The 16,375-nt window shown below is 26.2% G+C and overlaps 1 protein-coding gene across 2 annotated transcripts; it reads right to left on the bottom strand.

Moving 5' to 3' along the window:
• Nucleotides 1–76: 76 nt before the first annotated feature.
• LOC135929304 (upstream stimulatory factor-like) lies at nucleotides 77–15,217 on the bottom strand. 2 transcript variants are annotated; one of them, XM_065465828.1, is made up of 10 exons: nucleotides 15,079–15,217; nucleotides 14,978–15,021; nucleotides 14,817–14,927; nucleotides 14,659–14,777; nucleotides 14,407–14,614; nucleotides 4,573–4,713; nucleotides 4,196–4,296; nucleotides 2,030–2,235; nucleotides 1,355–1,647; nucleotides 77–471 (listed from the first exon to the last, which is right to left on the bottom strand). In XM_065465828.1, exons 1-10 carry the CDS (start codon nucleotides 15,108–15,110, stop codon nucleotides 461–463), a joined length of 1,266 nt encoding a protein of 421 aa, XP_065321900.1. In that variant the 5' UTR covers nucleotides 15,111–15,217; the 3' UTR covers nucleotides 77–460. The 2 variants fall into 2 exon arrangements, with proteins under 2 accessions (XP_065321900.1, XP_065321901.1); XM_065465829.1 differs by having other exon boundaries at nucleotides 83–471; nucleotides 4,202–4,296; nucleotides 15,079–15,213.
• Nucleotides 15,218–16,375: the final 1,158 nt, after the last annotated feature.

The following is a 16,375-nucleotide window of genomic DNA, read 5'->3' as shown; positions in this document are numbered from 1 at the left end:
AAACAGAATAAGGGCATATAAAAAATAAAGTAAAGAATATCAAAATAAAGTTGTTTTGAATATGTCATATTACATGCTTTAGAATAATGACAACATATGAAAGTTGGCTATAAATTCGAGATATATATTATAATAAAATTTCCGAAATAAATAGTATAAATATTATAAACGAATTAATAATTAGAAATATTCAAAGACACTAAAATCAATGTATAAATATTCTGTAATAAAAATATTCCTAAATTACAATAAACGTATTTTATTTATCAAATTTTGTTTCACAAAAAAAAATGACCATACAAATAGAACCTTAGCAACCTATAAATGAATTATTATGTAGGAAAGATTTTTGATGTAGGATAATGGATGCCATATCATTTTATTGCAATATAAAATCGAAGTATTCGATGATTTTTTTTATTATTAGCTATCAAATCTCGAACATTTTTATTTAAGCGTCTCAAAGGCTACCTGAATCAAATATATAAAAATAGGAGAGGCAAGGTAAAATATATATTCAAATTGTGATAATCATTTTTTTTTAATATAATTTATTAATGTATAAATTAAATATTATATTTTAAAATTAAAGTAAAAACATAATTAGAGCCGAAATCTCAGAGCGTAAAACTAAAGTTCATATTTGAATTTGATGGTTTTCCGGTTCTTAGACATTACCCGATTCCGGTATCTTAAGGTTCAAAATTTTTAACATATCCATGAGTTGTACTTCCGATAAAAAAAACCATTTCGGTTTTGGAAATTTTAATAAAGGGGTTTCGATTTCCTAGAAATTTTAAGAGTCTTTGGTTCCAATACTTAGATTTAACCAGTTCCCAGGGATTTTGGTTGCAGCTACAAACTACGAACTTAATTCTAGCAAAATAATTAGAACCCAAGAATAGTATATCCAACTTTTAAAAAATCATATTTAAACATCAACGTTATAATCGAAAGAATTGGATAATGGCACGAATACTTGTATCTAAGATAGGTCCTTTAGTATCCTATACTCTTCTTTTTGACATTTTTAATAAGATAGTCATATTCTGTTTCTAAGATACTATATTTACAAAGAAATCTCTACCTAGATTCTATTTTTAGAGGACATGCTCAACTGATAATCGGTATAAATTATACAGACCAGTTTTGATTTATTAATTAAAAAAAATAAACTAATTAATTTGTTATGACAAAAAAAAACACTCGGTCCTAAAAATAAAAATTTGGGCCAGGGGCCTGATTGTTTTTTTATAGGCTTCAAGTAAATTTTTTGATCATAATAAAATAACTCCACATTATAAAAAATAAGGAAGGGAAAAATTTTAAAAAATTAAGAACCAAACATGTTTACCTTTAACTATATTGATATTTCCTCCTGCATTTTCAAATCCGAGCGATGGTAAACTCTCTCCTTCATTCATTCCTATTAAATTGCTCTCCTCGCAATTGTTCGACTCGGCATTTTGATTTACTATATTATTCGGTAAATTTTGTAAATTCTCGACGGCTTGGATGCTTCCAATATTTTCGACACTTTCTATATTGTCATTTTCTGATATTCTGGCTATTCTTATCTCGACATTAGGGAAATGTTGCTTGATAAAGGCTCTAAGAACGGCATTTTCTTGGGTGAGTGATCGAAGTCTAATTAATGTTAAATATATTTACTGTTTTTTTCTGATATTATGATTCTATTCTACTTCTTTTCATCTCGACATTGTTCTCTTCATTTCTCAACATGATTTCATACGAAGGGGAATTTGTTTTAAAAAAAATACTCGGGCCAGGTCGTATATTTCAAAAAGATCTGGGCTGGGCAGAAAATTAAAAATCTAGGCCGGGCCTGAAAATATAAAACCCGGGCTGGGTCGAAAATAATCCGAGACAAGCGATAAAAATATTAAGATAATGCAATAAAAAATTTTTAAGTTGGCAAAATTATAATAATTAAAAGATAGCTAGGAGAATAATAAATTTCATTAGTGCTTCTATATAAAATAAATAAATTTATAAAAACAAGTTTTACTTTTCGTCCCGTCCTGCAATTTCAGACCGATTATCTGTCCGCATATTTGTTTCGGGTCGAATACCAGTTTTTGAGGCATTAACTTTTAGCCTGTCAAGTTCTTGACTCATTCGTTCACAATCTTTTAAGGCTGTAAATAGATTTTCGTTTATTCGCTTGAGGTCATGAATATACTCTACGGTTTTTGCGAGAATGCCACCTTTACTCTGTTCATGTTTAAATTTCAAATATACCAGTTTTATATAATATATTTTTATATAGAGGATTCTGAAATAATTTTGGAAAATACTATTTCAATTTTTTTTTAAAATGCAAATATATTTTGTTAGGGAATGCTTTAAAATAGAGGGTATAAAAACTTTTTCTATAAAAATAATCTCATTAACGTTGTCTAATCGTTAGATAATTTAAATATAAAAAAATTCGAGTCAGATCCAAAAGAGTTTAAATAAAATTGAAATTCCAATTATTTACGCGTAACGTATAATTTATAAAAACTATGAGGGTTTTTTCGATAGCTGTATCGAATCTTTTTTTTTAAAGTAACCAACTAAGAATTTTTGTTCATAAGTATCTTGTAACAAATTACTTATACAAAAATGTAGTTAAGACTACATCTTTTTAAAAGGATCCTTATTTTAAATGCTTAGGTCATTTGGCAGATGCATAAGGATGGGGAGATACTCATAATAATTACGGTTGCAAACGAAGGGACTCAGATTTTCTTCGAATTTTATTTAGGACAAAAAATGGAAAAGGGCATATTTTAACTACATATAATATCTACTGTAATTTTTACTCAAGTTATTGGCAAGAAAAATTATTTCATAGCAACATTTATAATATGGCCAATATTTTAAAATATATATGCACATATGTGATATTGGTGAGATAAGGGCAGATGAAATTTTTTTTAAAAAATAAATTAAAAAGAATGTGAAATGTAGCATAATAGAAACAAAACCTTAGTCAATATAAGGTCTTCGCCTATAACTAACATTTACTATAGCGGGTCATAAGATCTGGTTGAAACTGTGATCTTTTAAACCAAATATAATTAATTTTTCAGTATTGGGTATTTTATTTAGGTTATCGTAGGCAATCAACAGGATTTTTTTTGGAAGAGGGGGGGATAAATAAGCAATTTTATATAAACCTAAGATACTGAGTGCGATCCTATATTATTGGGGAAGATTTATATCTGCCATTTTTGGAAAATCTGTTATACCATAATCACATCCATGATTTTAAGCTCCAGTGGCATACCCAACCGAGAAAAATACTTAATAATGAATATCACTCTACATAAGATAATAATCTTGAAGCAATAAAAAATATGACCTCAAAACTCATTTTAACCGATATAAAATCAAGTAGTATTTACATAATTTTATCGAAATGTAACATAATCGTAGCTAGCAAAAACTTCTTACACATAAGAAAATTTAGAATCCTGACCGTCCAGAGCTGTTATAAGGAAAGGTCCAATATCAAAGTTGTTATTGTATTTAGATAGAAAATAACTGTATCTGTATATTTATAGATATATTTTTAGCTGTATTTATTTATAGATACATTTTGATACAATTTTTTATTTTACGGTTTTTTTATTATATTAATCAGAGACCTGCAGGTCTGGCCCTAAGCCTGGCCCAGGTACACGGGTCGGTCTAATTTTAATATTTTTGATATACCAATATTTTAAAGCCGAATTATTGGCTATAAAAAATAAAAATAGATGTAATATATTTTTAAAAAATCCAGGCCAGACTACTAATTGTACCTGGAGGTCTCTGATATAAATATTTAATCCTGATTTTTGTAGTAAATATCTGTCTGAATTTATCTCTACCCAATTCAAGATGAGTTTTATTTTCCATAATAGATGACGAAAATAAGATAAATAAATGATGAATACAATTATTTAGGTTTTAACAATAGATTTTCACATTTTGCACATTACAATAAAAGAAATTATCTTAATTGTATGTTAGAAAAATATATCTTTAACTCAGGTCTGTATATCCTGTATCTAAACTACAGCTACTTAAAAAAATTTAAAGATGGTTAGATAGAAATATATCGTCAAGATACATTTATATATATTCTTTACTATTTAAAAAATATATATTGTTAATTAATTAAAAAATGGATAATTTTATTTACTATAACCTGCCCTTGTTTAGTTTGATCGCTGCCACATTCTGGGACAATCTTAGAAAGTTTTAATATCCAGGTATTAATTTTGTCTCTCCTACGTCTCTCAACTATAAAATTAAAAATCAAAATTAAATATAAGTTATTGAGCAAAGTGTTCTGAACCGAGAAAGAGAGAAAAAAAGATCTTTTATTTTTTGATTTACTAATAATTTTCTTATAATAGCATTATACTATCACAATCACAACGATAACTATGTAACTGGAATATACGAAATGTGCGTTAGAAACTAACTTGATAAAAAGATAAGTTGTATAAGAGTGGCTCAAATTAGTCGTTACTGGTTAGTGTTTAGTTTATTTTATTCAGGAAACCATAAACATACCTTCGTTATGAGAACTCCTCCGTTTCTCGTCCTTGAAGCCCTTGATCTCTTGCTTAACTCCGGCGGCTATCGATTGATGCGGGTTCATCACCTTGTGATTTTGGAGCAGTTCCGGTGACATCATAAGTAGTAAATGGCCGCCTACAAATAATTTTTACGATAAATATAAAAAAAGAAAAATATTTTACGTTGGTACATTATATTTAAAGAGCTATTGATAAATTATATGTGAGCATTAATGGGAAACAAAAATATATAGGACTTTTTGTTTTTAAATTTTCCAGCACTTTGGGAAGATAAGTTTTTAAAAAAAACGTCATTCATGATTCCATTTTAGTTCAATTTAGGGTTGGCGAAATTTGTGATTTTTTGGAAAAAATAAAAAAAAACTTATATTTCAATTACAGTGATTCGGAAAGAAAGTCATTGTTTTTCTAAAACGAACATTATTATGAATCTAATAAAACTGTTAAACCAAATTTTAAATTTTATTTTTTTGATTAATAAAATAATGGTTTTATTATTTTAATTTCATTGTTATTTCCTAATTGGATGTCCTGAGGCATTAGCCAAGTTATACGTTAATACCCTTAATTTAAATTAATCTTGATTATTAGTTTTATAGCAATTATGTCCAAAAAATTATAAAACTCTCCCTCTCCTTCCTTTTTCTGATAGAAACTAGTTATTCAATTATATCATGATAAATATGGTTTAATTAACCTTTTTCCTGAGGTAAATCAATTTTTTATAACAAAATATTACAAATCATAAGTAGTGTTGTTAAAGGGCTCGTTTTGAGCCGATTTTTAACGGCTAACTCAATATTTCATCTAAAATAATATTATGCAAGCCCTGAAGATTTTGTTTGTAGAAGGAACAAAGATATCTTGAGATGTTTGTTTATTTAAACGGACCATTCTAAAAATCAACATTATTATAATACTTTCACCTACATATTTCTTATCCTCTCTTCTAACCTCCAAATATGCTTCAAATTTAACAAACAAAGAAACCGAAGTGGAAATGGAACCTGGCTAGTTTTATATCTTCAAGCCTCTTACTATCAATCATGGTAAAATTCCAAGCTACATCAGACCCGTTTAATAAAATTATGTTCTCCGATGAAATAGTAAAAAAATGAATGATGGATTTAATTCATAGTAAAACAATCAACAGCTTCAGTAGAATATTTTCATCATATGGAGTGTATTCCAAACTTAGGAATAGTTTAGGAAAACTAGTTTTCTATTAAACAATTAAATTCAAATACCAATGTCGAGTACATGGAATGGACTGTCAAGTTAGGCATTTTGAATTTTAACATTTAGATTTTGAAAGATTTAATGATAATTCTCTTATAAAGTTTTAAAAACAAAAAGAATATTTTTTTTAAAAATTGTATTGCATTATTCTAGTTATAATGATATAATTATCTTTATGGTAAATGATAAAAAAAACTGATTATGCTATTATTTTTTACTAAATCTTAGAAGTCTTTATTTTTCTTGACTGCAAATTGAACCCGAACTGAGTAGTAATATTTCCAGAACCCTTTTTTAAAATATTAAATAATTTCTCACTATATTAAGATTAAATTTTATAATTAACAATTAATTATGTCAAAAATTGGAACATTACAAAATAAGTCAAATATTTTTTTTATCTAATAAATTTAGTATTTTTCTATAAAAATTATCTAATTCTAAGATAATTCGATGTCTTCCTTATATTAAGTATTTTGATCAAATTTAGTAAATAAAATTTATTAAAAATATTGATTTTTATTTGCCAATCCTAATTCGATTTCTTTTTTTTATTGACATCATCTAGCGTCACTTGATCGTTAAGCACTTTAAAGATAGTAAAGGCGATAAATTATAAGAGAAGGGGGGGGGGCATAAGTGGGAAAATAATAATGAAAATCTCCTTTTTCGAAGGACGCAAGATGTTACTAAAGAAAAAAAATATATAAATGGCACGTAGGCTTATAATTATTCACTATTATTTTATTCATTGTAGAGAAATTAATTACAATTTTAAATCTATTTGAAAGAATAAAACTTCGAAATAATCATAACCAAAAGTTATTCTAGAACCATCCTTCAGACTACCGTTTAACAAAAATTATAATTATCTAATAATGTCATTGTTCGTAGGGGAGAACCAGGACTAGTCAGCGCAATCAAAATCATCATAGCTCCGAAAATAATGATCATATAAGATCTACTAAATACCATTCGATACCACAATTACCTATAATTATACACCGTTATAATTTTTTTTCTCCAAAAATGTTTTAGTAAAAGTTATTTTTTGAACGCCCCGAACCCATGGTTAGTAGGTAAAAATCTCAGCCTTATTTTCCTTATTCCTTTAATTTGTGAATTACGAGATGAGATTGGGACCGGGATAAATGATGGATCTGGGAGATTCACGTTGAAGGGATAGGAATATCATTAATTAAAGTGTTAGTAGAACTAAATGAGGGGCTAGGAATAGAAGGAAAAGTGCTGGGAAGAGAATTAATCGATGAGCTAGTAATAAACATAATTGAGTAATTTGAAAGAGGATATCCAGGACTTTCTCTTAATATGAGCGATCTATGATGATAAAGGAATAAAATCTTCCTCCTGAAAAATATTTTCTAGGGGTATATTTAACACGATTCATATCCTTTTTGAATATTTTTTGAGAAGGCTGCCAAAGGTAAAACATCCTTTATAATAGAGGGAAAAAGAGATCCAATAGTGATTTCGCATCCACGAATAGATACCATTGTCATAAAATTTTTATAAAGACCCATATACTGTCTTCTCTAAGAGTTGCAATTTATGAGTTCAGTGTGGAGGAAGATATAAAGTATTATACCATTATCTATACAATATTGAATTAGCATGATAAGATTGATGGGATATGTGATTATCCAAAATTAGTAAAATTTTATATTTCTGGCTGCATCTGGTATTAGAAACAACGTGACTTAAAAACGTAATAAACTCATCCTCCTATATCCAGCCAGATCCGTTGGATGCGCCAATACTTCCCCGAGGACCGTCTCTAATAAAATGAATATAAAATTTTTTATCTGGAAAAATAAACATGGGGTGAATATAATTCCCTAAAGCTTTAACAGCCAGCGCATTGTTACTCAAGTGATTCGCTCTGCGAAGGTGATGGCTCCTATTTATTTCTGACACTTCTGCGCAGAATTTTTTGGGTTTTGCAGTTGTCAAACCTGTTTCGTCCATATTATAAATTGGCATTGGTCCTAATTCATGTTAATCTAGTATTCCCATATACAGATTTTAAAAAAATATAGAACGGCCTCTTAATTAAAACCAGCAACTGAGCTAAACTAGTAGCCTCGGGAGATCTTAGAGATAATATTTATTCTCATAAATAAAGACAACTATTATTCACTGACCATTTTATTTATTTAATTGAATAGCATGATATAATATGCTTGAATCTTTATCTAATATATAAATAATATTACAATTTTTTAATACCTTTTTAACAGATAAACCATAAAGTTTTACTACATTAAATTAGATTTTCAACCATTTTATTCTCCTCATCTTCAAATAAATTTTGCGTATTATCTTGACCTATCTCTGACATAGTGACAGCCATTTTATATATTTTATACTGTCTTAAAAAATATGTAATAGGTATGCCTAATAAAATAAATAAAAAATTTACACAAAATTTACCCAATTCTATATTTAAATATAACATCATTTGATATTATTATCAGACCGAAATAAAATTTTTGAGCCGAAGCGTCAGAAACAAGTCGGAGCCACCTCTGCAGAGCGAAGGACTCTAGTAACAATGGAGCTGACTGTTAACGCTTTAGGGAATTATATTCGTCCCATGTTTATTTTTCCAAATAAAAAATTTTATAATCATTTTATTATAGACGGTCCTCAGGGATGTATGAGGATGAATTTATTATGTTTTTAAGTCACATTGTTTCTCATAACAGATGAAGTAAGAAATATAAAATTTTGGATAATCATATATCTCATCAATCTTATGCTATTCAATATAGTATAGATAATGGTATAATACTTCTATCTTTTCCTCCACACTGCACTCTTAATTGCAGCCTTTAGACAAGACAGTATATGGACCTTTAAAATTTTTATGGTATAGATTCGTCGATGCGAAATCACCGTGGGATCACTTTTTCCCTATGATATTTCCTCTATTATAAAGGATATTTTACCTTTGGCTGCCTCCTCAAGAAATATTCAAAAGGGATTGAATCTTGTGGAATATACCCATATAATGAAAATATTTTTCGGGAGGAGGATTTTATTCCTTTATATTAAGAGAAAGTCTTGGAAATCCTCTTTCAAATTTCTCAATTATGTCTATTCATAGCTCATCAATTGATTCTCTTCCCAAAATTTTCCCTATATTCCTAGCCCCTAATTTAGTTCTATTACTAACACCTCAATGAATAATATTCCTATCCCTTCAAACATTAATCTCCCAGGTCCATCATTTATCCCGATCCCTATCTCTTCTCGTAATTCGCAAATTAAAAGAACAAGGAAAAAAAAGGCGATCTTTACCTCATCCCCATTCTAGAGGGAACTTATATTAAAAAAGAATAATAAATCAAAAACATTGTTAAAAATTTAATAAAAGATCAGAAATATAAAAAATTTCATAATTAGAATATTGATAATACCTTTTTAACAAATAAACCATAAAAAGTTTTACTACATTAAATTAGATATTCAGCCATTTTATTTTTCTCCTCATCATCAAATACTATTTGCTTATTATCTTGACCTATCTTTGGCTTAGTGCCAGCCATCTTATATATTTTATGTCTTAAAAAATTTGTAATAGGTAAGCCTAATAAAATAAATAAAAAATTCACTCAAAATTTATCTAATTCTATATTTCAATATATAACATCATTTGATATTATTATCAGGCCAAAATAATATCCTGATAACTAAAATGTTCATATCTAATAAAATGTAATAATTTGAATCATATTATATTGTCAATTATAATAGATATATATAAAAATATTTGTTTGCTAGATATAATTTACATATGGTAAAAAATTAATCATATCTGATTGAAAAATATAATTATAATTTGAATTTAATCAAATAATATGTCAATCACAATATATATGAAGATTTTAGTTTGCAAAATATTTATTTAGGTCTAATATTATATTAAAATTGAAATGTAATATGAAAAATTAAATTAATAAATTTAAATAATAATTATCATTTTATATATTACATTTATAGATTATATTTTAGCTTCTAATAGATGATACTATCCTTGATAGCATATCATTTTCATTTAGTTTTATAGCTTTTTCATAATCCTTTATAGTAAAAAATTTCCTATTTGGAATTTTATGTACCATAATAATATTAGAAAATTAATTGATTGATTGTGCCGACAAGTCACGATTCTACTAATCTTAATGGTCGTAATATTACTAATATGATCTTAACATATATTTAAGCATTACATATCAAACTGAAACTTCCTAAATATTAAAATAGATATTCAACTTTCATATATTGGCCATTTTGTCATGTTTAAACTTTTAATTTTTCTATACAACCTAAAAATATTAAGAAAAATATATAATTTCCACGTCAAAAATACGTCTTAACAGATAAAAAATTTAAATAGCTAAATAATATAAATTATTTTCATCCCCAAATATGAATAATATAGAATTATATTTTAGAACAAAATTAAAATTTTTAATCGTTACTGGTTTTAAAATAACAAGCCCCTTGCACCGACAACTGGTCTCCCTTAAAATTTTTTTAATCCAAAAACTTCAATTCAATCTATAAATTAAAAGCCACTCAAATATTCCTTTTATATACCCGGTAATATACTGTGTTCAAAGAAGAATCCATCTAACCCTGAATTCACAGTTAGCGAGAATTAGCGACAGGTATACAAAATGTTGTAATAAATTAAAAAGTAAAATAATATTATTTTGCAGATAGAAGTGTAGGACTAATGTTTGTTAGTTTAAATCATTATTTTGAATTAATTAAATTAAACAAAGGTAAAATTATAATACAAATATTATTTTTTCAAACGATATTTTTTCAGAATCATTTTTTTTTTCAAAACGACCTTTCGTTGACAGTTTAATTTATTAATAGAATTTAAATATTATTTGTATAAACAAAGTAATTAAACATTTGTATTTTGATGAAATGTAAGGAAGAATAGAGAAAAAATTGAACAATTTGTTCTATAAAAAAAATAAAATAATAATAATCATCCCCTCGGAAAATGGTAACACGCGATCTCATCTTAAAATTTTATTTCCGATTATATTTTAAAGAAAATATCGAGAAAAGGAGTAATTTTTGATTTATACGATTTAACACTTATAATCAGGAGACACTTGATCACGCGATATTATGATCACGCGAGACTAGATGGAATTTTGATATTCTATTGAATTCCCATTTTTTTTTTAAAAAAAATATTTATATTCATAAAAATACTAGATGGGTTTAAAAGATAAATGGTAATTTTTTATTTTAAAAAACCGCGAAAAATTTTTTTTTTATTTTCTTCTAGACTTGATCTAAATTTAAATACAATATTGAAGATTAGTGGAAAAAAAATTTAGTCAGAACAAAATTTGAAAAGGAAATAAATCAATCAAATTCAGAATAATTTATAAAACGTTCAGAAGAACCTTTAAAATGTGAAGGGATAAAATAATCAATTTTAAACCGAAGGGCTTGACTGGCAAAAAGATGTAAATTTTTTAAATAAGTTTGGCACATTATATATTTTTTGAGCATTTGCCCTATCTGAGAAAATTTTGGGCCCTGAGTTTAATTATTATATCTATAAAACAATAGAATTTAGTAAACTTCAAAAATAGGATAAAGTGGTAATGGGAAAATCAAGTGTTTCGTAATCCAATGGATTGGTGGGTGAAGGGTATTTCTAAGGGACCTGAAACGTTATGTATAAAGGATTCGGTTCGGTTATGGTTACGGTTCTGAGGCAACAAATTATAAAATCGGTTCGGTTAAGGTTTAAAAAATAAAATTAAGATTTTTTTCAGGTTTTACAATAAAAAAAAATAGAAAGACACAAAAACATAAATGATTTTGATTAAGATGATGCACAATATACTAGTTATTAAAAAAACTTTTCAAAGAAAAGTTTATAAATTATCAGATATTACAGTTAAGTTATAATTTATACACATATAAAGCAAAATAGTTTCAAACCGATTAAAAAAAATATAAAGGTTTGGTTCGCTACTTTTAATGATTTTGTATAAAGGCTCAATTACGGTTTCGAAAATTATAAGGATTCGTTCCGATATAACAGTTAAGTTCGTAAGGTGTTTCAGGTATTTATCAAGAACTTTATTCAATAAAAGAAGTTTGTTTCTAAGACTGTGGCGATCCACAAATTTTTCATCATTCCGATCCGATTCCGATAATTATATTGATTTTTATTTACTATCTTATCTATCTTTGAACCAATGTCATAAAAATATCAATATTTTCTATTTAAAAATATCCAATTAAATTTCGCGAATGATTAAGTGTATTTTGTTTTTTTCATTCTCCAAAAGTTAATAATCTTATATAAAATATTTGCAATGTTTATGGGGTGAATGTGTAGTGTTGAACAGCTCCGTTTGGCCGATTTTTTAAAAAGGGCTATATCCAGATTTTCGCCAAAATATTTTTATCTAGGACTCGAAATTCCAATAGATGTCCAAAACTTTTTGCCATATGTGGGCAAAATAAATAAGCTTGAGTTATTAACATTTGGCCAAAATCTTTAGTTAATAATAGGTTAAATATACCCGTTTAACAATACTAACTGAATGTGACTCGTTAGATACTCTAAAAGGTTTTAAATTATTTTGTTAATACCAGCTAGAAATGAAACTAGGAGTTATCATTTCCCAATTGCCAATATCTGAGGATGAATAATATCAAAGTATCAATTATAACAAAAAAAATTGTAAAATTTTAAACTATTTTTTAAAAAGATTATATAACAAATAAATTATTATTAAATTATTTATAAAATAAAAATGATTACATAATTATATATATAATAATAAAATAACCAAAAACAATAAAAAAATATCGGATCCGTTTCTTAATATCGGCACTGCCCTAGTTGTTTCATATATTCAAAGAAAGAATTAATAAATCGATATAAATTGTTCACGAAAAAATTCCCCTTAGATAAACGATTTAAATACGGGTTCCCCATGGATTCCCTATAAAATATTTGGTTTAATAAATTGAGTATAGCTTTTTATCAATATTTTTTAAATGCATAAAAATTATTTTTACACTAATTTCGATTTTAAAATGAAAACCATTTGGATAATTATAATAGGCACAAAAATTGACTAACTCCTCCTGTATTGTAATGCCATGATTGAAAATAATGACATCCATTTATTTTTTTTAATTTAAAAGCTTATCATGATAAAACATAAAATTAGCTTTATTTGCCAATAATAAAATTTATGATATTTCTTTGGTTTTTATTCCTTTTTTTTCGCTTTTGGTCCAAGGCCTATTTTGCAAATAATGTTAATAAGTAATACATAATAATAATATAATATGAAGTATTTTTAATGTTTAAAAATAATTTCTAGGTTATTTTCAATGAAATGTTATCAGATTGATTAGTAGCAATTAACATGTAATTTCTAAATGCCTTTGAATAAAACTTAACATTAATTATAAAATAAATTATCTATTGGCATCGCTAGCCTTTTGAAGCTATTAAAAAAGTTAATATAATTGCAATAGGCCTAAGTTATTCCATTTTATCTGTATAATGTGTATAGGCTATAGGAATGCCACCCTCCCCCTTGGAAATTTGCTTGTTTTTGTAAATAACATTCTGACGATAGAAAAAATTCCTGATGCCTCTCTACCCCCCCCCCCTCCTCATCAAAAAATGTATAATATGTTATTAAATCATTAATTAATAAAAATAATTAAAAGTTAATTATTTAAATTTTCCAGAAAATGAACCATTTAATATTTTTAAAAAGCTAAAAATAAATTTTTTAAAAAAAATAATATAACCTAAAGAAAGCCCTTCAGTTAAATTTATGAAGAAAACCCAAACCTAATAGTACCCCTTAGCAAAATCGTGTTAATATAGCTAATAAAATAATCATATACGAGCAACGTACCAATGCCACCTATTAGACATCAATATGGTATCAGTGAATATTTTTACAGGCTTGGCCAAACTTTAAAATATTTTTTAGGGTAAGTCATTTCCTTTCACAAAAAAATATAAAATGGAATCAAAAAAACATGATAGAAAATTTTGACAGGTCCACTTCTACTTGTAGTAGAAATATTTTCCTGTAAGTTTATTTTTTGTAATAGAATTAATATTCTTTATTAATAATAAAGAAATTGTTTTTATTTTTAAAATTTTGTGCTTATAGTAAATATTATGATGGAAACCTAATATTTTGTTTAAAATGCTACCTTTCTTATGTCTTTAGAAATTAGAAGATCAATTTTTTGTTTTATATTTGTAATTTAAAAGGCCAAACTTTTTTTTAATTTGTAAGTGTTGATTATTATTTTGGTAATCAGCCACTAGTATTGGATAAAAAGTATCAGGACATTGCTTTAAAAAAAAATAATTTCAAATTTTCAATAAGATTGAATTGTCCTGCCCCCTTTTCCTTTTTAAGCTATATCAGGTATGATTTATATTTTCACTAAATAATTTATTAAAATATTTTTTTAGCCTGAATATAATACAATAAATAATAAAAATATATACCATTGTTCGTAGACAAAAGTGATGTTTTGTCTTTCATAGAATTAGGAAAAAGGGCATTGGAATTAATTAAGTCATTGATTTGTGAATTGTGAGACAAGATTTCAGAAGAATATAATGTTAGATTGGAGTTGGACCTGATATCATCTAAAGAAGATAACGTCATGTAATTTGGATTATTTTGAATTGAAGATTGTATGAGTGAGTTATTCTATTATTTTTATAAAACTCTTAATCATAATAAGAATATAAAACTTGATTTTGTTGGGATGAAAAATTAACATCAGATATTATAGGACCAGTTGAATTTGATTTATGTGAACCTCCTTTGGAAAAATTGGTGCTAATTGGAACTACTCTATATGTTATTTGACCTTTATTCAAAAATAGATAGATTATAAAAGTTTAAAAACCATCTCTAGTATTTTCTTGATGAAGTTGATACTGAATATTTGGATCTATGAATGCAGATTGAGTCAGTTCTGTGATACATTCTTGAGTGTCACAATCTAATGATTCTGTTTCTTAATTATTTATATAAAATAATGGATATTTTTTCAATTAGTAATTTTACCTTCAACTATATGATCTTCGTTATTTATTGAAATTTTGTGGTCACTAATATATTAAAAACAAATTTTTATGAGATTTTTATTATTTTTTTCAAATACTCACGTGTGATTTAGTGAATTATTTAGCAAATCCATAGGGCTTATATATGGGAATATATCACGAGTATAAAATCATGTGTCCACGATCTTGTGGTTTATATAATTAAAATAAAGATAATAGAAGAAAATATTATCAAATGGTTAATAATATTTAAATGATGAGGTGAATATAATATTTTCAGTGTCAATTTGATTAATTATGGTAAGATTTAGAGCGTAATGATCTTTATTACTAAATTCATATATGATGATAATTGATATGATAGGTGAAAATTTTTTTGATTTTATTGATTTAAAATTCTATCATAATATGAAGATTTAAGAAATAGTTTTGCCACTTTATAAAAAATAATTTCTAAGTTATGCTATGAATTTCAAATTATAATATTCATTTTCAAGACATTTTTTTTCAAGTTAGTCTATAAGGCTATAAGTAATTTGGAAATATAAAAAAGCGTTTATATCTATGATATGAATTGATAAATATACAACTGAATTGTATTATATTTATATATGTTATATTGAAAAGAATATATTCTGAATGTATAACTTATATAATATAGAATCAATATACATTTTGTGCCTTTAGATAAAGAAAAGATTTGTTAAATAACCCGATTTGGGTCGATTTTTAAAACGACCCGACATAAGCTTCTAATTTGGAAAATAGAGGTCCAACCCTTTTTGCTATCTATGAACAAAATATAATGGTCCATATTATATTTTGGCTGAAATCTTAATCGAGCCGTTTTTAGATCGGCCTAAATCGGGCTTTTTTTAACATCAATATTATATATTTATGTTAAAGCAACCAATAAAAAAAAATTAGCTCCCTCCCCCTAACGTTACTGATGAAAAAGGAACGAATAAAAATAATACGTTATATTTAAAACTTGTTATCAAAGTTGGGCAGTTCAGCGAATACTTGTATCTTATATTATTTCAACACTTTTAAAAAGATACTTATATGTATAAAATACTATTTTTAAACTATGGCTTTAAAAAAAATCGACATATATATTTATTTTCAACCAATTTCATTGTTTTTCTTTCTATACTCTCTTATATTTAAAAAAATCTTTGTTTTATATTATGACCAAATGTATATATGTATAAATATATACGTACATATACATATATACTACTAGCTTGGCGATTCATTCAATAAATGTATTTAAAAGTGTTAATACATAGGATTAGCTTTATTGCCATTTTGTCGTTTGCACGATTAAATGACATTAATGTGCATTTATATAACCATAACTAAGGACAATTAGTCGAAGTACACATATGTTGTACAG

Source organism: Gordionus sp. m RMFG-2023, chromosome 5 (genome assembly GCF_954871325.1).
Source record: "Gordionus sp. m RMFG-2023 chromosome 5, tfGorSpeb1-WG-v2, whole genome shotgun sequence".
Classification (NCBI taxonomy): Eukaryota; Metazoa; Nematomorpha; class Gordioida; order Chordodea; family Parachordodidae; genus Gordionus; species Gordionus sp. m RMFG-2023.
Note: the sequence above shows the minus strand (reverse complement) of the source record. Positions and strands in the feature narration are given on the sequence as shown.